At 38.3% G+C, this 26,886-nt stretch overlaps 1 protein-coding gene across 1 annotated transcript in view; it reads left to right on the plus strand.

Annotated features, from left to right (window-relative positions):
• Nucleotides 1-4,510: 4,510 nt before the first annotated feature.
• LOC306863991 (protocadherin-16-like) overlaps nt 4,511-26,886 on the plus strand; it is a 100,591-nt gene continuing 78,215 nt past the window's right edge. The window contains exons 1-2 of the mRNA XM_079407636.1: nt 4,511-4,555; nt 14,419-16,242. Coding sequence (XP_079263762.1) covers nt 14,440-16,242 — 1,803 coding nt within the window. The 5' untranslated portion in view covers nt 4,511-4,555; nt 14,419-14,439. The remainder of the gene's footprint in view (nt 4,556-14,418; nt 16,243-26,886) is intronic.

A 26,886-nucleotide genomic window follows, 5' to 3' on the forward strand; every position in this document is an offset into this window, starting at 1 on the left:
GAATAGGCCCATAAAAGGGGGGAAATAAAGGCCCATGGATATGACCCCTGCGTGTGACCTTGCAGGACCTTGTCAAGTCTGGATCTGCTTCTTACTGAGTTCTGTTTCACTCTTGGACTGATAAGAAATGATTAACGTAGATAAGAAAACAGCAACACAATAAGGGTGAAATTTCAGCTTATGATGCCAAAACTGTATTCAGTTCAATGCATTATGTGTTCACGATACAAACATTCACATACTTGCACACACAAAATCACTCACAAATACATAATCACAGAACGCCATCAATACACACACATACTACTGTACATGCACAAACACGCACTCATAAAGAATAATACACTAGTCTCAAACTGTAGTGCTTGTTCTAGCTTAATGTTGAATGACTCGGCACAATGCAGAGGAAAGGCCAAGTGTTGTTCAGATTCTTTCTTTCCCACAGTGCTTTTCACAGTCAGGGCACCGCAAGGAAGGAAGTTGACGGTGAGGTTTGTCGCCTTGGCAGAGGTGGCCATGTTGATCTCCCCAAGCACAGTGCTGGACATAAAATAACTCACTTGAAGTTCTCAGGATTTTTCACTTCCTGTTTTCAAAAAGGCCATTTTGAAGGACAATACAGGGCAGTAGAGTGATTTCAAAGACTTGCTTATGAAAGCCCCACTAATTTAATACTAAGTTTTGTCTTGCAATATTAAGATTATTTTTCTGTTTTTTTTTTATTCAATAAATGCAGCCTTGGTGAGCATAAGAGACTTTTTTCAAAAACAATACAAAAAATCTTACACACTCCAACTTTGGAATGGTGTATATACAGTATAATACTTAATAATAAAACCAATATTGCTAAAGTTAAACTTTAGCCACATGTGAAAAATCTCACATCATTCAAACCTCAAACCAAAAATACCATAAAATATGAGGGGATAATCACAGCCATACAGCAGTTAACTACTTATCCATCAATATTTCTGCATGGAGTGAGAAACGGATACAAATGAAATCCAAAGTCAATGCACAAATATCCGCAGTGTAGTGTATCTTGGACTGACAGAATCTCCCATGAGTTTATCTTCAAGAGATCTGCAGTTTGAAAGCTGATGCTTAATAAAATCTGTCAGTATCTGCACAATGGAACAAATATGTTTACATTTTAAAAAACTTTTTACAAATCTAATCGACATTGTCTGCATCTATAAAAACAAGCCAATTAAATCACATTTAACTGCTATTGTTACTGGATTCAGAAGAGGCTACTTTTCATGCTTCATATACTGTTTATGCTTTCTGTAGTGTCTTCATCGCTTTAGTTTACCTTGATCTTCTTATGCTTAAAAACACAGCCCAGCCCTAATTACATCATCTCTCCCAAATTGTAAGCAATAAGAGAGAAAACAACATCAAAGAAGAGCTCATTGCTTTGAAATTGATTGAATTTGTGCATATTCTCACACACATCCACGCAGAATCACAACAATTTGCACAAAAGGAAAGCCATCCTCTGAACTCATCCAAGTTGACAGATGAGACACAAATGGTTTCCTGATTTCTTTCCTGACATATAGGCATGAAATTTTCATGACGTTGTGTTGAAATAAATCTTTCAGGATTTGATGAAAAACAACTGTCAAAGACCGAATTTACTGAACTTGTCAAAAACCGTGAAACACCAAGGTTTCTGAGATGCTCTAAATGAGCATAATAAATCCATTAATAGATTATGAGAAGTAAATGATTACATGTGTGGTGAGGCAACAGCAGAAGCCTTGAGTTTGCTATATTTTGCCACACAAAAATAAACTTGTCTGACTTCATCTTAACACAATGGACTCTGATTGTCTTTATAGTCTAAACTCTTGTCAACTGTACAAAATAGCTATGACATTCTGAAAAAAGACATATTTTCCTCTCCTAACGCTATGAAGAATGGCCTCATCCTTTAAGTTTTAGGAAATAAAGTGTGAACTTGAGCTGGACCAGACTTTTTGGTTGAAAGTTAATGCTGATCGACAGATAACAGAATTAGGAATTTATTTAGAGTTTGAGTAAATATTTCCTTGTTAGTAAAATGTTTTCCTCTGTAAAATGTATAAAATGTCCAGAAGTTAAAAATGGCTCTGTCCAGGCCAGAGAAAGTCTGTTAGGCCAGCCAAACTCACCCTGTGTGAATGATGCTGGCACCTTAGACAGAAACCCTTATTAACTCTAAATGAGCCATAACCAAATGACCTCACAGTGATTGGGCTCACCATAGCCAGTCCATTCAGCTCAAAGATTGAGATGACTTCAGCAGAGGCCTTTCACAAAGTTTTAGGTACCTGTGTCCCACTTCTCCTAAAGATAACAACAGCAATGGTGAGAAATCAGCAATGGAAGAGCTTCAAAAGGAACATACAGCTCCACATGCGTAGGTTTAACTCTGTGAGATTACTTTTAAATTGAGTTTTAGTTTGACTGGGAATATGCATGAGCCTCCATTGACTAAATATGATTGCATCTATATAATCAGAGATATAGCGAGACTGATATCTGAAGGTTCTGAACAGAAGCCAAGTGTGTCCTCCACCTCTAAAGCTTCACTGGGAATAAATCCTAAACCTTGTGGGGAGCCTCTCCCCAAACGCTCGCACACGAGAAACGCAACGTCACCATCTGCTAACAATTAGCAGCATGTATCGTGAGTTCTGCGGTAAAGTCGTTTTACAACAGAATGGCACTGCAAGTAAATTTACATATGCAAGGGAGAAGATGATTGAATGCCTGATTTCACCTCAAGGTTTACGAAGGACTTAAATATTTATGCGTAATATTCAGATTCTAACCCTGGAAAAACGGAGAACAATGAATATGATATTTACAGAAAGACTCATGGATAATAACAAAAATTGTAGCTTTTATATTTGAGGGTTTGAGTTGTTTAGCATGGAAAGATTGTGCTCTCCTTTGCAGGTTTGTATTCAGGCAACAGCCCTTCTCCCTACTTAACGCTTGGGTGCAGTTGGAGGGGGTTGACCTGAAACCCAGGTGGATAAATGACCTTGCTGTCACACCGATTCTCCTGGTGCTGCTGTGCACTTAGACTCCATCGGTCTGCGGGGTGTACGCCCACACTCTCTAGACTACAAATAACGTCCAGCAAGGTCTAGTAGACATTTTTTGATGTCCGCTCACAGACATTAAATAATGTGGAATGCTAATTTATTCTAAATCCGAAACATTATCAGTGAATTAGCCATTCCTATTTATCTCATAAAAAGAACACAATCTTCTCAACCTGTTTTGTACCCCCACAGCCCCAAACATGAAATATGTTCCTTTTAATATCTTCCCTCATGCTGGATATCATTTAGCACCTTATAATATTATTAAAATGCCCTTTATTATTTACACTAAAAGTGCTCAGCTGTCCCTTTCAGAAAACAAAACAAAACAAAAAATAATACAAATAAAATAAATAAAAAATACATAATAACATTAATAATAAAAGCTATTACTAAATATAATGTAGAAACTTTAATTTTCTGTAAAGCTGCTTTGCAACTATTTGCATCGTGAAAAGCGCTATACAAATAAACTTGAATTTAATAGAATAAACATTTTTTTCAATTTAGATTTTTTTTAACAGCCCTATTTTAAAATCATAATTTCTATTTATACACCTATAATTGTTGCTTTATCATATAATACATTTCATTGTTAGCATTTTTATAGTACAATACAAGGTGCCATTTAGTTCATTATAAAAATAATTTCAATAATTTTGTATAGCCAACACCATTATATATTTGAGTTTAATTGAATTCATTTAGATTAATTACTTAAAAATATAATTTACTTAAATATGAGCAATTGTATACATTTTAATAATTTTATATTACATAAAATTGATCAAATTTAATAGCCTATACATACATAAGTTATATAGGCCTGCGTAGGCTATATGCAAATGCATATACAAAAACATAAGTTACATATACCATCAAACTACACATTGGAAAAGGGTCTTGAATCTGGTTCTTTGTCTTCAAACCACTTCTCCAAGGTAGAGCATGGTGGCACTACAGTCTACAAGAACAAGTCTAGTCTTTTCCTCAGTCCTCCTCTTTTTTTTCCCCTCTGCTCCCCCTTTTGTACCGCTCCCCAAGTGTCGAATATATTAGCAACCCAAATTAGGAGAGGCCGAGCCTGATGTGGGTGTCGGATTTCACTCGCGGAGGTGCGGTGTTTCCACAGAGCGTCCAGTCCATGCAGCATTGGATGCTGAGGTGACCGTTATCCGGAGGTGCGCGTTACTATTAAGACACTGAGGAGATCGTAAGATATTCTGATCCCGTTTGGTGAATGGAATGAGCGCTAGGCTACTACTTGCCGGTGGGAAGCAAGGAGTATCTGCATGAGAATTCTATTTCTTTCCCATGGATTTAATGCTGATGTATTAATCTTAAACCAAAACGATCCGTTTGCGGCTGGGAACGGGCTGGGTACATCTGCATACAAATTGGATTTGAGTGAAACAACGGATGCTCAGACAGTCGCGGAGCTCGTTCGGATGAATGTAAGAATCAATGTCGTTATCCTATCGTTCTCTATGACTCAAGACAGTCTGCTTAACACAAATTCTGACACCTTTAGCGTTTGCTCAAGGGAAAACGCTGGAGTGCTGTATGATTTTAGCGACATATGGGTTATTGATCGATTTACTCCCATTCACATTTCTGTGTATAAGCAAAACCAAGCGCTTCTTTGTATATGCAGGAGTGGACGAGCAGTTTCATTCATTCTCTTAGGTTTTATGCCCTTATGAAGTGATTAGCCCGTGCTCGTCTGAGTAGGCTATTTCATGCCAGCTGGTTAAAGGATGCCTGTGTGGATGCCTTAAAATTACTAAACGCAACGTTTTCTTTAATGGACCTACACGTAATTCAAGAAATCGCATCTAGAAACAATTTAAGATTCTAAAACAAAACAGTAAAATGATCTAAAAGGATTGAGCTTCATAAATTCATATTAAAATTCCTTGCAAATTATTTTGAAAGTCACTCACCTAGTGTTTAAAAAAAAAAAAAAAACCTGACGGGTGATATTTTGTAAAATATGTTTACTTAGCTATTAAACATCGGGTCCACTAGCCTACCGTTCCCAACCTTCATCCCATCAGTATACGGTCCTGGATTCTGGAGAGTCACATCTTCCCATAAGGAGGAGTGGAGTTGCTACTAAACTGAACCGTTCTCAGTAAATGGACGAGCGGAGATCGGTTTCTTCTTGAGCGGCGATGCGTGCGTTCTCCCGAAAACAGACTCCCATTTTTTAACAAGAGACATATGTTTGAGTTTTTGTAGGATTACCATTTTTTTGCTCGAGCTCTTTCATCGGTGACTGCGGCTATCGAACGCTTATATAGTATGTGCCTGCACGCAACGTGTAACTGCATGCGCCTCACTGCATCACGGCATGCCTATTATTGAGGTCCCTCTTTCAAACTACACAGGCTGTAATTAAGTATCATGAGCGTGCAGCTAAAAGAGAGGAGAGCAGTTTACTCACTCATGTATGAAAGGCATGCAACGGTGGAAGTGACAGAAGTGGCATTGAAGGGGTTATGCGTACTTCACAAGTACAGGGAAGTGGATGCAATGACTGCAGATGTGTATTTTATGACAGCATTACACACAGCATCTGTATGTGAACGCATGGACAACAACCCTTGTAGTTATTAGTTTGTAGTTCCCTTACTATCAAGAACTCTGCCATATATTATGGGACTCAAGATTCAAGACTGCACTGCTTTAAGTCAGTTTCCCTTAAAATCTAATTAAAAACGCAGCAATGTAATTTTTCTTTGTTTATACAGTTAGTTCCGGTCTAATTTGATTGGTCAAGCAGCATTCCAAGACCGGTGATGAGTGACGAGACTGAATCTTTTCAATATTTGTGTGTTCCAGTCTGTATTATGTAGGCTATCTGCATTAGTGGGGGAGATTTTTAACCCTTTCTGGAGGTTATATCGTTAGGCCTGTAGGTGGCAGCAAGTGGTTTTAATGAGTCTATGAATCATTCACTGAACCAATTTGTTAAAAACACTGATTCTTTTGGCAACCAAAAAGTGCTGTGAGACGCACACCAGTAAATCCTACTTTGGCGGAGCAGAAATAAACAAAATAACTGGAAATACTAAAATGTAAGTTACTCAATATTAACTTAAATAATATGTCTGTGTGTATGATTTAACGGACACACAGGCACTGTCGAAGCGTTCTTCATTGCAGTCTATTATGGCAGACACCTGTTCCATGGATTTTAATGGAACAAAAATCGATGTCATGATCAAAGTCTATAGAAATACAAAGATGGTTTACTCCTATACTTATGAATGGGAGAAACTGAAACGCACAATATGGCGGAATAGTCCCGCCTTCTAAATGAAAGAGCCAATCGCTGAATGGTAAAGTCATTGTGTCACTGCATCGGCCGTTAAAGGCTATGGTTCCCATAGAAACCTGAGGCTAGAGCAGCTGGTATGCATTCACAGTCTTAAGCGCGTTATGTCTGCGCATGTGCATTGGCTGGTCTAGCCTGAAAAATAAGCTTTTTAAATGCCATTTGAGCATAAGAAACAACTGATTTGAACTATGTAATTTAATTGTGAGTTCAGCGAGCAGTTTTTGAGATTTCAGGATTTCCCCATTCAAGACTTGGTCTTGTTTGAGCTGCCCGGAGGTGTTGCAAAAATGGCTGCCGTGTGAACAGACTTTCCTTGAAAGGGACTTTGATATTATGTTCTGACAGCGCTTGTAATTAAAAGCATCTCTTTACAGAGAGCCCTTCTTCGATAGTCAGTGGACTCGTAATAATTTATTAGTACCAAATTAAGTACTAAAGTGATCTTGGCTGCTCTGGAACCTCTTTTCCTGCGTCGGATCATAGCTGATGTCAGAAGCGCAGGGCACATGTGCGGCCTCAGCATGAGACACACGGTATAAGGCAGTAAAAAAAAGACTTACCCGGTGAGGGGGAGTCTGTTCATACTGTTGCCCATCAACACTTGGAAAGTGATCAGAGGCAACACATGGGGGGAGAGGAGCTGTTTGATTTAATTAGAATAAGCCAAGAGAAAAGGGTGTGTGTTTCAGTAGGAGGGGGATTTGAAACCACTCTCCCACACATTGCTTGAGGATCATTACTGCAGCTTATGTACTTTGTATTTCATTTAATGATTTCTGTTTAATATGAATGTGTATTTGCCACCCCTTTTTGCAGATTTGAAACTCTAAGATTAGAAGTAAGTTCTCATCTCTTTGTTGGTCTAGGGGAAACCATGATTAATCTGTTTCCTGCAAACAGTAGGGAAGGAAAGAAATAGCCCTTTTGCTGAGTGATTTCCCTGTCTAGATGTGAGATCTCAAGGGTGTATATCCATTTCTCTTTCCTTATGCTCTTAATTTAAGCCTTATAATCATCTCAGAATTGTTCTTTGGAGGAAACAGATTGCGTGCAATTACGTGCACTTGCCATATCTAAAAAAAAAAAAGAAAAAAGATTTCTGAAGTTATGCTTGGATGTGCCACAGGCCGATTCTTACTCCTCCCTGCTTTGAATGGATGACAGATATTCAACCTAGGCTTGTTGCAAAATTTGCAACTCCAAAAATGTACCTTTACAATACAATTCACTGTAGTTTTCAACTGAAATGAACACTGAAGGCAGTACAATGGTACCAACTTTTTAAAGATTTTTACACAAATTTTGATCATGGGGCAGATAATTGATAAATAAAGACTATTTTTGTACATTTTCCTAGCATAATATTCAGCCAGACTCACAGATTCCTCCGTTTTGGATAAAACTGCACATGCTTTTAATGCCACTCACTGAACATTGCTCTTTAAGTGTCGTGAAATGTGCAACTTAACCAATGTGATATCATTTTGCAGAAATGCAGCCACAGGCATGTACTTCCAATGAGCCTGGATTGCAGATATTATAAAAACAAGATTAACATGCAAATCAAACTTCTCTTACACTCCAAGATAGGTAACAAAAAGTACACTTTGTGTCTGCATAATGTTCTGTTTTTAATGAGCTTACCGACGGTTAGTCTCTATTGTTAGATTTTGGAAACGGCTCCCTGGCACTTTGGTTACAGCCAAACCAAGTGCTCCAGATTGCGGCTTTTCTCCTGGGAAAGTTTTTTTTTTTTTTTCCATCTATGAAGCTTGTTCTTGCTAAGTCATTTGACCAGGTGGTGATCTACTTCTCTTGAGTGAGGTTATCTTATACCTTTCAATAAGCTGTAAGTGTTTACGGAAATGCTACATATAGTCTTTGTTTGTGTGTGTGTGTGTGTTTTATATTAAACACTAATTAAACCAAACCAGGCTATAGTGAGATGTATACAGATCACTTAAAAGTGTGCTTCACTCTACTTTCACCTGATCTGCTCATTCACTCAGTAATAATATCACTGAATCATTGAGTGCTACGTTGAGAATGCTCCAAATGAAGTGTTCAGTGCTTGGTTTGTGTCTAAAAGCTCTTGACGGTGTATTTATTCACAGCAAACTTCAGCATGGTGGCATTGTGGCTTTGTGCTGTGTTTTACCTCTCATGGCCAGTAATGGTAGTCGTTCTCAAGCATCAACACTGTCAAATGGACTGGAAACATGCATGCTTTTAGATAAGGTCTGAGTTTGGAGAAGTTAGTGTAAAATTCTACTGAGGCACAGTTCCTTTTCCTTAACAGAAAGGTACCACAGCCGATGGTGGGCTGCTTTGGACGTAGGCCTGTAATTCTAATTTAGACAAGCATCTGTTTTATACATTTTAACTAGCCCATTAATGTCTTAGAAGTAAAAACATTTTGGTAGTTTGTATTGGTCACAAAATTTCTCATGAAATTGACGTGTCATTAAATCTAGTATTAAAATATTGCACCCAAATACAGAATATTTATTGTTTAAAATCTTAGAATCTGAAGCAGTTGTCAGAGATCTCAAGTGGTCTTAATACCCAGTTTAGTGTGTATGGTGGGACAATGTACTGTAACCCGGGAGTCATGGGAACCTGAGAAGTGGCATCTCAGTGTTCAACATTTGTTAAACAGTGCGTCACTGCTTATTAATATTTCAGAGATCTTGTCTCTCTCACCCACTCTCTTTTCCTGTTACAACTCATTCCTTGAGAAAGAGCACGCTGTATACCTGACCCTGATCATAACAGGGAAGACCGCAGGTTGTTTAGTTTATCCACTGCAGCTTTCTCTTTCTTAGAGCAGCACACAGTGTGCTTGGAAGATAGTGGTGGTGGATGAGGAGATACCCCCTCACAATGTAGGGTGCTTTGAGTGCTTAGAAAAGCAGAAAAGCACTATTTAAATGTAATGAATTGTTATTATTATTATTAGTAGCGAAATAATCATTTTTTTTATCAGTTAATGTAATTTTTTATAATAAAATAAATGATGTCGTTGATATATATGATTAATAATTTATTTATTTAATAAAAAACACTGAAAACTGAGTAAATAAACCTGCATAGCTTTCAACTTATGAGGGAACCTGTGTGTCTGGGGTGTCTAGCATGAGAAATGTCTCACCTGAACTTGTGGGGTCACTGCTTTAGCCCAAACCTTGTTATTTCTGGTCTTGCCTCTGATTGGACATTTCTTCCATGCTTTTTTGCCACAGTGACAAACTCCATGTTTCCAGTTACTTTCTCAGGAAACCTCATATCCTATTAAACCTGTGCCACAGTGAGACCATAAAAACCAAACTAGCGTGTGCCTGTGTGGAGAGAAATGTCCGGAAAGCTATATTACACCAGTTCCTTAGGATTACGTCATTGTTGTCCAAACTGAAGGACAAACTTTTAATTCACTCAGCTGATGATGGAGGTTGTTTTTACTCTGGAGATCTTTCCTTATCCCATGTTAGCTGGGGTTTTTATCTTTTTCCTGTGTAATGCACTGGGGATGGTAAACCTCCCGTGAATCAGTGGTAAATTCTCTAGAAGATATTTAGAGTTGGCATCGGCTTCAACCTTGAACTCACTCTTGATGTCTTAAGCTGTTTTGTTTAAGTGCACTGAGGGTCTTTACACGCTGAAGAAATTAGTAGTAATTGCCCTCAGAAGTGTAATCTCTGTATTTATTCAAACGTGGTACAGATGACAGCTAAAAAGCGTGTGTTGGCTACCATGAGCTTAAAGAGTGAGTCACTGGTAAAGCACGCTGATAAGAGTTTTTATAGGACCTCAAAGCTTTAGGGTTTTACAAACGTACTATATGAATGGCTATCTTTGTAGAGAATTGAGCTTTACAAGTCTAGTGTAGTTTAATACCTTGATAGGGCACACAGATAGTCTCAGTAAGTGGTTTTCAACTGGACTTGCTTCAGGATTTTACATTGGACATTGTAATATTTGAAGCTTTTAAGGATTTGATATGTATTAAATTAAATTTAAATCTGTTTTTAATTTACAAAATTTAGAATATCTAATAAGTCCCCAAAAAAATCATTGAAATTTGGACTTAGTGGCAGTATTATAAAGCATTAACATTTGTACAATGCCAACACAAATACTCCTTGCATTTTGTCTTTAATGGATGCTCGGTGAATTTTAGATTCAGACAAATGATCCAACTGAAATGATCCTTCTTTGCTCATCTGTCACCTGCTTCCTCAGACTTAGCATAGCTCAACTGTCATAAAAACCAACTAAGCCAGTCTCATATCAGTCAGGATCTTTTACTAAGACCCGCCTGCCACCTTCAACGTTAAACCAACCAACTCCAGCCTCTTGACGACAGCTGGATGGCTAAAAGCAGAAAGCCCAAGGAGGTCTGGCACTGTGGTTGTCTAAATACTGAAAACTGAGCGGGAGTGAATTCCATACCCATTTAGTCTGCGGAAACTGTGGCAACTGCTCATCCGTATTCAGTCATTTCAGACCTATCATAAGCATGGGTTTTGGTGAAAGATTTTCTCATTTGTCCCTCAAATAGAGCCAAGTTTCTTAAACTGATATATCCTACTCTGTGATGGTTTCTTCCTTACTTTCATAGTTTCATAGATCATGAATGCAATCTCTTACTGTTTTAATGTTTCTAACTAAAATAATAAGGGTATCAGCAGTTTGAAAGTTATGAGGAAGATTCTCAAATCCTCTGTGGTCCAACATGAGGTAGAGTTTGCCTCTGTGCCTATGCAGAAATGCTGTGTGGAGAATAAGACTGCCGGCCTCCCACAGGTTTTCCTCAGACGCCTCTGTCAATCACTCAGTCTGGCATCTGTTTATTCTGTGCGATCATGATGGAGAAACCGTCAGTTCCTCCAGCCCCCTCGACAACCTTTTTATGCTATGTATTTTAATAAGCTGTTAAATATAGGAATGAGACACATTGTGTGGCAATGCATCGTGGGCCTCCATGACCTCAGAATCTGTTTAAATTGGCTCAAAGTGGCCCCCAAGTGCCCCACAATCTCTGCTGCTTTCAATAGACTCAACATTGGACTGACCACACTTCACAAAAACACCTATAGGGTGTCTCCTGGAACTGCAGGTTTGGGGTTTTAACCCCAGACAGAACTGATTTTTTGCCTCCTTAATGAGCACTTATTTTGGTTTCAAGTAAACGCTCAAAATGCATTATTTGGGTAACTCTTTACAATAATTCACTAACACTTTAATGCACTTTAATATATTAACTAACATTAACTACACTGTAAAAAAGAAAAGAAAAGTTGAGCCAAGTTAAAATTTTAAGGCAACCAGCTTCAGTAGATTTTTGAGTTCTCGCAACTTATTTTTGTAGGAGATTCTCAACTTTTTGTTGTATAAACTTAAAACAACAAGTTGAGAAAACTCAAAAATCTGCTGAAGCTGGTTGCCTTAATTTTAAGTTGGCTCAACTTTTTTTTTTTTTTACAATGTAATAGAACCTTATTGTAAAATGTTACAATTATTTGTTATTAAAACATATACGCTCACAAAAACACTTAAATTAAACAGAAAAGCAAGCAGGTGCATGATTTGGCATGGCAGCCAATACAAATAATTAATAACCATTTCCTTACCTAAATCCTGCATTTGGATCAGGCTCAGTTGCAGAATCACATCACTGTGCTTCTGAAATTATTATCTTGATCTGTATAGTGTAGTTAGCTATCTCTGTGTTGTACGTGGTCACTTGTCAAGCATGAAAAATGCAATTTTTATTTAAATTCTGAATATATCGTATACAGCATGCAAAGAGCGCTCCCTTTAAATGTATTAAAAACTGTCACTCATTCATCACGATCTTACAAAGTTCGGTTTTAACCAATGAATGTGACCACACAATGAAACTTAAAAAAAAAAAAATGTTTTATGAAGTTACGAGCATGATAGATCTCGGTCGGCACTGGACAAAAAGCGGTGAGTGCGTGGATTCCAACCTAAACACCTCTGATTGGCCGTTGCGTTGTAGAAATCACCAAACATGTCTGTGATCATTTGACGCTTTCCAAAGCAGAAGATACACTGGATTGTTTTCCAAATCTATTTCATTATGCTATTATTACGAAGAAAAACGACCCCCCCCCCCAGCCCCCCCTCTGGCGCCTGGCCTGGTCTGGTCCTGGATGTCCTTGGACATGTGATCTGTGTGTTAGGTTGACCCTTTACACATGACAGGCTAAGAACGTATAACATGTTAATGAAGGTCTTAGTTGATTAGGACAGATGGCATGGAGCCCTGCTGGCCAACTGTGTTTTTGGGGTTAATTATTTGTAAATGCCAACCATTAGAGGCATCAAACCACTCAGAAGTGTCCTTTCACACAAGAATATTGGTTTAGGCTGTAGATTTATGTCTGTCTAGTGTTACTATTTGTGATATTTTAAACATTGTTTTAGTCTTCTACCGCTTACACAAACCTGTTGACTCATTGTGGCCACTAGAGGGAGCCTGGTTGAACAGCTTTGCAATGAATGAAAACAATCATGTGGTTTCATCTGGTGGGCTTATTCCTTGTTAAAAAATGACACTGAAGTCCAGATTCAATATTTATTTTCTTCCTTCAGTGAGTTCCGTGAGTCTCACTGGAGAACTCTTAAACAGAACTGACAAGGACACATTGCATTTGTAATCCACTTATGTATAGAGACCACAACGGCCCGCAGTGATGATCTGCCATCATTATGCAGTGAGGTTTGGATAATACAGACTTTACCAACAGCAACTCAAGTCAATGCATGTGAAAATACTCCTGAGGTCTGTTGCAATTCCAGCCAAAGTAGTATAATTTCCTAATTGTGCTAGTGTACTTCTTCAGTGGCATATAAAATATCATCCCAAGTCTGACCATCTGTAGCAGATTGCTTCACAGAGGATTCAGCCTTCACACATATGACAAGAGGAGAGATGCTTTCCAAACACATGCTCCAAACTTCTGTCTGGCCTTTTTGTCTGAGTAATATCAGTAATATCATTCTCTCTGCTCAGAATTAGTGGCTAGGTTTTACTCTTTAATATGGTTTTAACAAAGACTAAAGATTTCTTAACTATCAACTGCTTTAATGTTTTTTGGGTGGTTTTGGTTTTAAGTGACTGTAACATTGTCAACATCCCAACTAAATGTTTGTGTTGGGACTGTAGTGTCAAAAAAGGAGACCTTATCCTGCCACATGTGGCCCACTCTTCCAAATATGAATGATTCTGTGCCACATACCATTAATGTTGGTACCGAAGTCTCTTTATGCCATATTTGTAATGTTCCGAGCAGCTATTTACAGTCATTCGAGTACAGCTGTTTATAATGACATAATTGGTTTATTATTATGTTCCAATAATAGTTTAGTTTTTCAAAATAGGAATGAAAGGTCATATGCGTTCAAGACTAAATAAAGTTGTTGTGATATTTAGCATTATGTTTTCTTTTCTTTTTATATGTACAAGTGGCTTATCTCTGCTATAATTTCCCTGATGGTACACACTCAATCTGAATTTGACTGGAAAGAAAACATTTTCCATTAGAAAGGAAATGACGATTAATTGTTCTTTTATGTAAAAACAATTCACAAGAGATGTCTACATTATTATAGGATAATCCTTTGATGTTTTATCCACTATGTTATTAAAGCTGTTAGGACTATCTGAAAGTATCACAGATAAGGCACGTTAAAATAATGGGAAAGATATGCATGTGTGGAGTGTGTTTTGAAAAGGCGTAGTGCGTGAATAAGAGCCTGTACAACATGTGAAAGCCACTTACTTTTTACTGCCCTGACTGGGGGAAGCCTCAAACGCACCCCTTACTCATGCATTCCAAGCTGAGAGGCAGTGAGGGAATAGTAGATCTGCATTGGTATCTGTGTTATAATACTGTGCACTGCTGTGTTAATGCAATTGTGACAGTCTGCTCTTCTCCTGTTTTGCAGGTGTAAACAAACCTTGGCAAGATGACTCAGTTTAATGGCTTTGGGAAAAACACATGTGGACAGTTAAGGATGTGGGTATTCTGGAGGCTGAGGATGCTTTTTGTGCTTTGCATAGTATTAGAACTATTAACTGTAATGGTTGGCGGTGAGGGTACACCAGGTATTTTGGAGCTCCAGTTAGATGAGGAGCAACCTGCGGGGACAATAGTGGGCGACATTAGCGCTGGTTTGCTACCTGGAGTTACAGCTTCTCTATACTTCATCTCTGATCATGAAGGCACTGGCATCAGCAGTGATCTCCACATCGATGAAACAACAGGCATCATCAAAACTGCAAGGCGACTGGACCGAGAGGAAAGGGACCATTACAGTTTTATAGCAGTCACTATGACAGGTTTCACAGTGAAGGTCTCCATCACTGTAAATGATATCAACGACCATTCCCCGGCATTCCCCAAGAAGAAAGCCACTTTGAAGATCCCAGAGCAAACAGCGGTGGGAACTAAGTTTTCTCTTGAGCCAGCCACTGATGCAGATAAGGATCAGCTTACCGTACAAGGATATCAGATCAAAGAAGGCAATGTAGGACAAGTGTTCCGTCTCGAGACCAAAAGAGCAGCAAATAAAGTCCTTTACCTTGACTTGGTGGTCAATGGAGTCTTGGACCGAGAGAAGAGATCCTCCTACTCCTTGGTGTTGGAGGCCCTTGATGGTGGATCTCCAAGGAAAACTGGTCAGATGACTCTTGATGTTTTGGTGCAGGATATCAATGACCATGCTCCGACTTTCAACCAGAGTCGCTACAATGCCATCATCTCTGAGAGCCTTCCTCAGGGAAGCAACATCCTGCAAGTTTTTGCGACAGATGCTGATGAAGGAGACAATGGTCTTGTGTTGTATGAGATAAACCGGCGACAGAGTGACCCGGACCGCTACTTCGTCATCGACCCTCGCTCTGGAATCATTACGCTCAATAAGCTTCTAGACTACGAGGTGAGGAAGGTTCATGAGTTGGTGGTCCAAGCCAGGGATAATGCGAGCCATCCAGAGATCACCAATGCCTTCGTTACAATCCATGTGCGAGACTACAATGATAACCAGCCAACCATGACCATTATCTTTCTCAGTGAGGATGGCTCACCCCAGATCTCAGAAGGTGCTCAGCCTGGCCAATACGTTGCAAGAATCTCTGTCTCGGACCCTGATTACGGCGAGTACTCCAATGCCAACGTGTCTCTTGAAGGAGGTGATGGGAAATTTGCCCTGACCACTAAAGACAGTATCATCTACCTCATCTATGTAGACCAGACTCTGGATCGGGAAGAGAGGGATTCTTATGAGCTTCGTGTAATGGCTACTGATTCTGGAACCCCGCCGCTTCGTGCAGAGTCCTCATTCACGATTCATGTCACCGATGTCAATGACAATCCGCCTCTCTTTGACCAACAGGCTTACAAGCAGACCATACCAGAAGTGGTCTACCCAGGTAGCTTTGTGCTGCAAGTGACTGCCAGGGACAAAGACCAAGGTCCCAATGGTGATGTCCGCTACAGCATCCTACCAGACAAGAAGACTCATGCCAGTTGGTTCACCATTGACCCCATCACAGGTATCATAACCACTGCAACCAAGCTGGATTATGAGACGGACCCAAAGCCAAGTATCAAAGTAGTGGCCACTGATGGAGGACGACCACCGTTATCCTCCACTGCTCTGGTAGAGATAGACCTCCAGGATAGTAATGATAATGAGCCAGTGTTTGAAAACAGCTTCTACAATGTTTCAATCAAGGAGAACACGTCAGCAGGGACCTGCTTCCTTGAGGTAGGAATGACTATATTTTCTTTTTACGTGTGTTTCTGTGATTATGAAAGTGAAAGTGAAGTGAAGTGAAGATGATGACCCATACTCGGAATTTGTGCTCTGCATTTAATCCATCCAAGTGCACACACACAGCAGTGAACACACACACACCGTGAACACACACCTGGAGCAGTGGGCAGCCAATGTGCCTTGCTCAAGTGTCTCACTTCAGTCTCATCTAAATCTGGTGGAGAGAGCACAGGTTATTCCCCCCACTGATAATTCCTGCTGGATTCCTGAGACTCGAACCCACGACCTTTGGGTTACAAGTCAGACTCTCTATCCACCAGGTAACTAAATGTAACTGAAACTTTTACTAGGGCTGGGTATCCATCTCAAATTCCTTATTTCGATTATTGTAAATTATGATTCAGAAGTTGACAATTTGATTCTGATTTGATTTGTCTATATTTCAGTTATAATGTCCATTTTTGCTTATATATTCTGTAATATATACAGAATGTATACTGATTCTGACTTATAAGAGTCATTATAAGTTATCAATAAAAGTCATTTGTTGGGGCAGTTGGGCAATACTGGTCACTCTGTGTGTTTTTGATTCAATGATTGGTGAAAAAATGGAAAATCAAGATTTGTACCCAGTGCTACCTTTGGCTATAGCAGAAGGAACTATTTTACATACCATCCGATATGTCTTGAAACATAATTTAGAAGTATTGCATATATTTGTTTTGGGTCTTTTATATTGCTTGAAAGATTCATGGTTGTGGAGCATTGAAAATTTGTAATTTTACTCACCAAGACAATTTGTAATTATGACACGATTAGCAGATGTTATCCTATCATGGAGACTTGCAGAAAGAGTTGCTTGGCAGATGGCAAAATTGTGCTTTGTTGTTCTTTTGAAATGTTGGTTTAAGTTTGATGCCATGATAATTGTTGCCACCATGTGGCAATTGGGCCAACTGTGTTCTCAAGCTGTTTTTACCCCGTGGAAAAGAAATGAAAATTAGGGCATGTATTCTTTTTTTTCTCCATTTTCCCCCCAATAATAAGCAATTCCAGACTTCAAAAGACCTTTGCAATGTCCGTTTCCAACAGAAGCATCTGTTGAAAAATACCCTCCAGAACAAACTTTGTTAGATAAATACTTGAATTCCACATTGTTGCTGGTTCATTTAACGTATATTTGGAAAGAGTCGCTGGTCATTTTTTGATGGAATTTGGTATGTGGGTTCACAGTATGAAGAAGTAGTAGGAGAGAGAGAGTGAAAAAAACAGATAGAGAGACAATAAGAGAGAAAGAAGCTTTGCCACACACATAGAGGGATGCATAAAGTCAGGAATAAAAAGGAAGCTGGAAGTGAACAATAGTACATTTTAAAAACTAAGGGATATTAGAAAGAATTCTATGAAACCAGAAGATATGAAAGTTTAGCAGAGAGCCAATTAAATTAGGGCACACAGCAGTAGACTACTAGGGGTGTCCCCGACTAAGGATTTTCATAGTCGAATCGGAATTTTCGAATCATGCCGATAGTCAACTGATAGTCGAATCATATGTTTGGGGGCAGGGCAAAATACATTACCAAGAGTCAAGTAGTCAGACATTCAACAGTCATAAATACTGACGTTAAACACACAGAGAAAATGTGTAACGGGCGCCTCGCTGATACAAACTGGGTAAATAATGTTTTATGTTTTGATTAAAAGCATTAAACGTCAGCGAAACCCAAAGAATTAACAATTTTTTTTTTTACAATAGTGCTCTCATTATAACGTTATGTATTGTAGGCTGTATGAACGTAGTTATTAATGTTCTGCTTTTCTGTTTTGAGCTGCGCGTGCTGAAGATGACCAGTAGAATGACGTATATTATAGCAGGTTTTTAATCAATGGGATTTAACTCATTTATCTCATATAGAATACGCTTTGTTATTTATACAACATAACATATCACGACTTATATAGCCTATATGCACAAAATGCCCCAAATGCATGAACACAACAACGTGCAGAAACACAGCAACTAAACTCACAGTTTTTTATTATAATAGTGTTCTCATTATAATGTTATGTGTATATGACAGTCCCAGTTATAGTCATTAATATTATGCATTGTTTGACCTGCTTGTGCAGTGCGCTGAAGAGATAATCACCGTAGTAACGTTACTACAATGAAGTTACTACAATGTAACTCAACCAAATGCATCTTATACAAGATAAATAATAGATACACGATATATATAAACTGGCTGAAATGTTTTGAAATCGGTAAATTGTACCCTACCTGATCGGAAAAAAAAAATCCAATCTTTCACTCTGCCTTGTCAGTTTGAGTCTTGCTAAAGATTTAAATCCATGCCGCCAAGATGCTTCTGTCAGTCATGGATCATGAAAAGTGAAACTTAAATCTGGGGGGGTGGTTGGATTTATTCACGCACGTTAAAATATTTATTTAAAGCTCCTTTTTTTACAGATTCTTATTTTACAGCATTATCATAATAGGCTGTATATTAACTTATTCAGAGAAAACTTCTATGTGAAATCAGACATTGAGCACCCCCATATAGCCAAAATGGCATGATCACAACACACACGATTACAGATGTTTGTATACATTTTCTGTTGACCATGGCTGTAGATAATCATCACATAATAGAGAAGATCATTATAACGCACCTCAAAACAGACAGCGTATAGCAATAAATGCATAATTTCTTAGTGAATTTAAATTAATAGTGATGGGATTTGTGTTTCATTAGTGTTTATATAATAAACGGATGTTACATAATATTAATTTTAGCACACCTCAGAATAAACATGCATTTGTCTATAGGAAATTTAAGATGTTGATTAGTAGTCGTGAATGAAAGATTGGATTGAAGAATGTATATTTTTAGTAGTTTAAATTTCGACCAGTATCCCCCAACACAAACACTCACTGCTAGTCCATTTTCTCCAAAAACATGCCTGTTTAACTTAGCTTATCTATAGAATAGAATGGTGTATTATTTACACACTGCTGAAAGAGAAAACTGCCTTTTATTTATATTTCGGTTTCCTTTCTTTTCCCACGAGTAATTTCTCATGGAAGCAGTCTGCTCTAGTTTTCTGTTCATTGTTCTGACCATCTGACAGATTTCGTGAGTAGGGTGCGCAAACCAAACCCTGTTCAGGACGGTCCCTGTTATAGCGTGTTGGAATAAGAATGAACCTTCTGTATGTATTGGACAGAGGTCTCTCCACCCAATGCGCTCATGTATCAACCTTTGGGCTTTTCCATTACACTTGCACTTTTACACTGATCTCAGAACAGATTTTGTTTGTTTTTGAAGTGTAAGAAACTGATTCCAAACCAGTATACATTGTCCACCCATTACTAAAACCAAAGGTCTGTTCCCTCATGTTCACATCCGATGTCTCTCACTTTGCGGTCTGATGCATTTAAAGTGTCTCTTATAGGTGGTCTGGGATGTATAAGTTTAATTCAGAATTAATGAGAGAGAAATGGACTTACAACCACTCAGGACAAAATATAGACAAATCTCCCAGTGTCATCAAGAGCATATCATTCTTTCAGTATGTGCCTTGATTATGTTCACATTTGAGAGAATCTACAGTGTTTACGTTCTCTTCTCGGAGGAAGAAAGATCTTTTCCTTAGTCGTGCCTTGGCAGCTAAGGGTTAGGTTGGACTGGACAGCACTTCGGTGCCTAAAACAATTCATTTGTATCATATGGATTTATTGTGTGCTACGTATTTATTTTTGGCAGGGTAGAGAGTTTATGTTCACAGGTGAAGCTAGTGTTACATTCTCCACATTAAACTGCAGAAAACACTTTTCTTCACCTGTCGGACCAATTGTATGCACTTTTGTGTTGAATGGGATTTTTGTCCTATAGACTAATCACATTTAATAAACTGGGCTATGGAGAACATCTGGACTGATGCTTGTAGAGGAAGCTATCTGGGGAACAGCTTCCTGTAACACAAGACCAGCCCCCTGGTGGGGTCACGTTAAAAAGTGCCCCACCGGAAACAGGATCCAGACTGCCTACACGTAGTCTGTGCCATTCGGCAGTAGAGCACACAAACTTTTTGTTGTCTGTAATTGGTGATGAATATCTATGTGAGTTTGTTTGATAAAAACTCCTTAAAATTATTATTTTTTTATGCCCAATAAACCGCTTTCTATTAAAGCAAAACAATTAGTAAAGTCACTAAACAAACACATCACATTTATAAATGTTCTTAATCTCAAATACAGGTTGAAATCTCGGTCCTGTGGACATGGGGTGCCAGTATGCATCATTTGTTTGAATTCTCACCCCATATGGCGTGAGGCATCAGCCTTTTCTTAATTTCCCCCACTCAGTTTTTCCAGAATTGCATTGGATTATCCAGTTTGGTTCCCTTCACCCTCTTTGTAGTGAAATGCTGACATTATCCTTAAAATGCTTACACTATCCTTTTTTTGTATCGGTTTATATGACATATTTTAGTGTGCATCCTCATTTCTCCCATTTTATATTTAGATCACCTTATTTGTTGTCGTCCACAGAATTAAAAAACAAATAATTTAATAATTAAATGTAGGCAATATTTTTTTAACAAATTTCAAAATGAATATCCATTTTTCATACTTTATAGGCATTTACATTTATGGATTTCTTCATTACATTTACCAGGTGCTTTTATCCAAACTGACTTACAAAAGAGAAACAAAAGCAATTCGTCAAGAGCCAACAATATTTGTAATATACAATTCTAGGTTTATTAGATAACTACATTAAAGGTGCTATAGGTTCATATTCATTCACGGATTTGTGCTGCGCAGCGTCTTCTCACACAGACGAAACTTACTAGAGAAGTGTAAAGTGTGACATAATATACCTCTGTAAATAATACAATTTAAATTCATGTCTCACACACTTTAATGCCCTTTGTATGGAACATACAGTTTGAACTGGAATCATGGCGGAATATCTGGTGATGTCCACTTCGCAGGGCACTTAATGACTTACGGTCGAACAAAACAACTGTCGGATGTGATAAGATATACAGTACACACGAAATGTGCAGAGCGGCGATGTAGCCTATTGTAGTAATTTAATGTTGTCTCTGGTATTCTGCTCTTTGAGCGTTTGTGCATTCAGGGGGCGTGGCTTTGGATGGTGATTGCAGGGAGGGTGGGACGTTCGTTTTCGGTGCTATCAGGCTAAAGTTAGCATTTTACGAGATCTCCTATTGCACCTTTAAGAAGCAAGCTAAAGATAAGAAAAATAAGAAAGTGTATTTATTTATTTACTTATTTTGGGTGTGTGTGTATGTTGCATAAGTGCATTTTCCATTTAAAACCAATTTTTAGTGTTTAATTTTTCATGGATCTAAACAAAATGGTGTAGAGTTTAGAGGTCATTTCTCAAAAAAAAAAAAAGTATTCCAGAGTGCCCTTCACTCCTGATTTCCAATCTGCTCATGACTCTATCATTCCATTATCTTCAATTCTGTTTTATTTCCTCATCATTTTTTTTATTTCTCTCTATATTTTTCACACACATTTTTTGCATTTCCTACTACTCTTGTGGCTGTTCGACCTTCGCTCATTTGCAAGCCTGATTTCCACTGCTGTTGTCTCAGGGTAAAGCAGAGCAGCTGTGGCTGTATCTGGTGACATAGTGTTGAGACTGGCAAGCTCAAAGGTTTCAGGGGCAGTGGTGCTGTTTAAGATCAGCTAATTGAATTTCATGATGTGTTGAGATGACTATTGCCATGTATGAATCCTTAGGGTCCAGAATGTTGCTGTTGAAGAGTTGCTTCACGGGACAGCAGGTGGTTGATGGCTTTAGAGGTGATGATTCCTTTGTATGGTGAGGTCAGCATTTTGGATAATTTTCCCAGAGTGTCAAATTTGATATAATAAGAGATAAAGATGAAAAACAGCGATGGCCAATCATGATTGTAGGATATAGTAGAAGCCATCTGGACTTTTTCTGGAGATGGTTAGATACGATCTGGAATATTGCTATGAGATATTACATTATAATCGAGAAATCCAGCTTTAGTCAAGACATAAAGCTGTCGTCTGAGAGAACAAACAAAGCAGTAACAGGATACACAAGTTTGTTTAGCATCTCAACAATGTAAATCTGCAAACACTTGTATTTTTCCATTGCTCGTTTGTATCCTCAGTATTACAATAGTTCCTGTGACAAAATCTGAAATGTAGACAACCGCAATTTTCCACTGTTGTGTCTTGGTTTTGTTATGTCTCACATGTATAATTCTTTGTGGTCAAAAGGAGATTTCAGAGCAGCACTTCTCAAAGCGTCAGGGGCGCCTAGAGCATATCAAATGAGGTGAATGATGATAATTCGCCCAGTAAGAATAATTAAATACCATTTAAAACTTTAATAGAAGCAAATAGTTAATAGTTGCGTTGCTGTTTATGCAGGGTCAGAAAGCTCGCAGATTTAATCAAAAATATCTTCATTTGTGTTCTGAAGATGAACAGAGGTCTTACAGGTTTGGAACAACATAAGGGTGAGTAATTCATGACAGAATTTTCAGTTTTGGGGGAACTTTCCCAGAAATTAATATTATCCATTCATTGTTTATAGGCAAAATGAAGAGAAACGTTCAGTAAATTTGACTTGAACTTTGCATGAAAGTGTATTTTTCCTCAGCTCCTACTCATGAAGCAGTGCTCAAACAACTTATTATTTTGCAATAAACTTCAAATATTTTCTAGTAGATGTCTAGTTTTTTTTTTTTTTACTATACTGTCATTTCTTTATTTGACTGCGTCATTTGCAGTGCTTTCATGGGCAGTGTAGTTCATTTCCTAATAAAAGATGTTAAGTACACAGTCTTGTACCTTTTGAGATCTGCAAAAATTTTTAAGAATCCCTATGGAGAAAATAAACAAGAAAAACTTTGAAAAATGTCAATTAAATTGGGTTCACTGTGCAGCTGCTATTAAGAATCAACTAACATTCTTCTGCAGAGCACAAAAGATGATATTTTGAATACATTTTAGCAGAATCTTCACTTTTGGGTGAACTGTGCCCCCATTTCTTCAACAAACACTCCTCAATCTCTTCCCCTCCTGCTAGCTGCTGTAGTTCAAATCTGCTTAGCTAGTTTAGATCTCAGTGCTGCATGGGGGCAAAATGCATCCAGTCAAAGAGCCTAATGAAGCTCGAATAAAAGCGATTAGAGTTTAGTGAAAAGGAAATTAGGAGAGGCGACTAGAGATGGGTAATTGCTCACAACAATCTGCCTTTATTTCACACATATACTACTAACCTTCAAATGCAGTTCTCACTACTTTCCCCTCAATCTTTACTTACTATTTCTACAGCCTCGTTCTTTCAATCTATGGTGTCCATCCTCCAAAATAAGCAGGCTTTTCCCTCCCTTTTTTAAGCCTTTTCCATCAAGAATGAGTGAAATTTAATTACAAGGCTACTGTGCCCACCAGACGCAGCCAGTAATAATACCTGCTGTATTGATTTAATGAACAGGTTGAGGCGAACAGTCCATTAAAGCCCGCGGACCTACACTAAGGTTGGACTAGAGCGTGAAACACAGCGTGGTGGCGGTAATCTCTCCTTCTTTCGCTCACTCCATCTTTACGGTCCTAAACAATTGCATTTATAAGACGACATGCCAATAAACAGGACACATATACACACGGTGCCATTAATTGTGGTCACTCTAACCCATCCTTACTTTGCAGACTGTCAGGCACCTAGATTATCCCTCCAACACACCCAGTAATCTTCCTGTCACCCTGGTGGTCTCTTCTCTGACCTCCATCCCACTCGGTTGATGCTCTGCCAGCTCGTCTTTGTGAGATCTCACCACTTTTCTGCCACTCATTGAACCCTCTGGCCTTCACCCTCATTCGCAGGACTGTTATTTCCCTCTGTGTACTGCCATTATATAATGCCCTGTCAGTATTTTTAAGGTTTGTTTGCATTACTTTTAAGAGGCTGTACATTAACCTGAGGTTTTGTTTGATGGGAAAGGGATCTTACTGCAATCTACCCTTGGCAGGGTTTGGGTAAACTTGTTTGAGTTGGCATCCAAGCGTGGCTCTGCAAGATTTAACTCTGTGGAAAAGACCCTGACTGCCGAGGAGAAAGATACGGCGGTGCTTCTACTCAAAATTCACACATTGTGCCTGTCATATACGTTTGGAGTGACTAATAATCAAGGTCTTAGATCAACGCTAAAGTACTGATTTATGTCCACTTGCATTGCTTATTTTAGTGCTCTTCTTTAGAAAGCATATAAGTGTAAAAATATTTGGAAATTCGTTCATCATTTTTTCAGCTGATTAGATGTTTAGAGTATTTTTATTCTGGCGAAAATGGCTTTTTAATCCTTTCATGGCCAATACAGTTTTTGTCCCGTTTGTGTAGTTGTCTCAGCTTGCTCATTACTCTGTGATACAAATGTTACAATGTGTTTCTTGTCCTACCATTCAAAGCAGTTTCAGTTGGCATGGCCCTTTCTTTTCCAGTCCACGTTTGTTTCAGATCAAGAAAGGACGGCCTCTGTAGGCCCATTGAAAATATCTTGGGCTGCAGAGCCTGGAAAAATAAGATTGTCGACCTCACGTCTCTGTCAGGCTGATCAAACTTGTGCAGGGTGCTTAAAAGTATTACAGTGAATATGGGAGAGAGTTCCAGTAGCTGTGTTCAGTTTGTGTGCGCCAGGCTTTATGTCTGCTGTCACTCATGGCCTGGAAGGAAAGAGACATTCATTTGAATTCATATTGCCTTTTCATATGGAGCTCTTGCTTACAATGGTAGTAAATGGGGTCAATTTAAGGGGGTTTAAAAATTGCACTACTGTTCAAAAGCATAAAGAAATCAATACTTTTATTCAGCAATGATGCATTACATTAATCGAAAGTGACAGTAAAGACTTAGATTGTTACCTAAATAAATAAATACATTTAGTTAATTTGAACTTTCTGTTCATCAAAGAATCCTGAAAAATTCTGTATCGCTGTTTCCAAAAAATAGTAAGCAACACAACAGTTTTCAAAATTGATAATAATAGGAAATATTGCAGCAAATCAGCATATAGAATGATTTCTGAAGGATCATGTGACACTGAAGACTGGAGTAATGGATGCTGAAAATTCCGATTTGCATCACAGGAATAAATATTTTTTTTTAAGATGTATTCAAATTGAAAAAAATTGTTTTAAATTTTAATAATATTACTGATTTTATCTTCAAATTAATACAGCCTTGTTACAGGGGTCATCGGATGCCCATTTTCCACAAGTTGATATGATTCTTTAGGGTCTTAATTAGGGCTGCATGATAAATCGCATGTGATTGTCATGCGCATCTAGTCAGTAAAGCCGGTTCTGTGATTGGTAGTAAATCGCCATCACGTGCTTTCATATGAGCGGCATTTAATACATATAGCGCTAGATCACTGACAAGATGAATCGCATCCGATTATGAACGCGATATTGCGTAGCTTGTGTATGTCGCATCCAATGACCCATTTAAGCAAAAGATTCTTTTCTAAAACACATAAAAAATCTTGCTGACCCCGACCCCAACATTTGAATGGCAGTGCTTTGTTTTATAAAAGTACTTACATTAATGCTTCTGTTAAAAGTTGTGTGTTATTTGAGTTGTAAAGTTTTTCCTCACATTTTGTTTTAATGGCCTTTCTCATTTTTATGGTTTTAAGCATTATATGCTGTCTTTGCAAAAAAGTTGTAAAATTGGACAACTTCACAGAGTAAAGGTTAGAAGATTTAAAAAATAATAATATATATATATATATATATTGCATTAACACATTTATACCATCTTGTGGCTGCAATATTGAAACAGTGAGTGTTTTAATGTTTACCACTGGCCCCTTTCACAAGTGGCTTATGGTAAACCAGCTTTTTTTTAAAAAGAAATGGGATAAGGAGGGATAAGTCAAAAATAGTTTTTGTTGTACATTTTACATTTATTCATTTAGCATAAGCTTTTATCCAAAGCAACTTACAATTGGGGAATACATAAAGATATATTAAACATCTTTTTGTGGTAAACAGTATTGTCTCACAATTGCTTTTATTTGATCTTAACTTGTACTGAACCAGGAAAAATCCTTAAAAACGATGGCATTCTGTGGAAAATACTTCCGCCATGCAGTTGTGGTGATAACGATTGTCTTCTACACTCCAGGTGATGAATTTGACCCTGGTTCAATGGCCGTCTGTGGTGTGCTGGACAATTCATCATTGTTCCAGTAGCATGCTCTGCACTGAGCTCAAGTGTTTTGCCTCAGGATGAGTTTACCCCTGGAATGCAGTGCTCTCGCTGCTTAGCAGATATGAGAGCGCTCCGTGATTGCAGTAGAACTTGACCGGATCATCTGGCTCAACATTCTTCACCTGCAAGCGGAGATCATTGACTTCTAATAAAGAGCCTGCACCCCTCATAATGAGGTGGAGATGTTTCTTTCGCTCCATTTCTTCTAAAGATTGGGTAGATGGGCCAGTGCTGATCAACAGAAATGTCTGATAAGATCTCTGGACTCTTGAATGTTTAATAAAAGCTCTCAGCTGTCTTGCGGAGAGGCTGTGCCGTTATTGGACCATTTCCAACT

The sequence above is a fragment of the Barbus barbus genome (genome assembly GCF_936440315.1).
Source record: "Barbus barbus genome assembly, chromosome: 45".
Classification (NCBI taxonomy): Eukaryota; Metazoa; Chordata; class Actinopteri; order Cypriniformes; family Cyprinidae; genus Barbus; species Barbus barbus.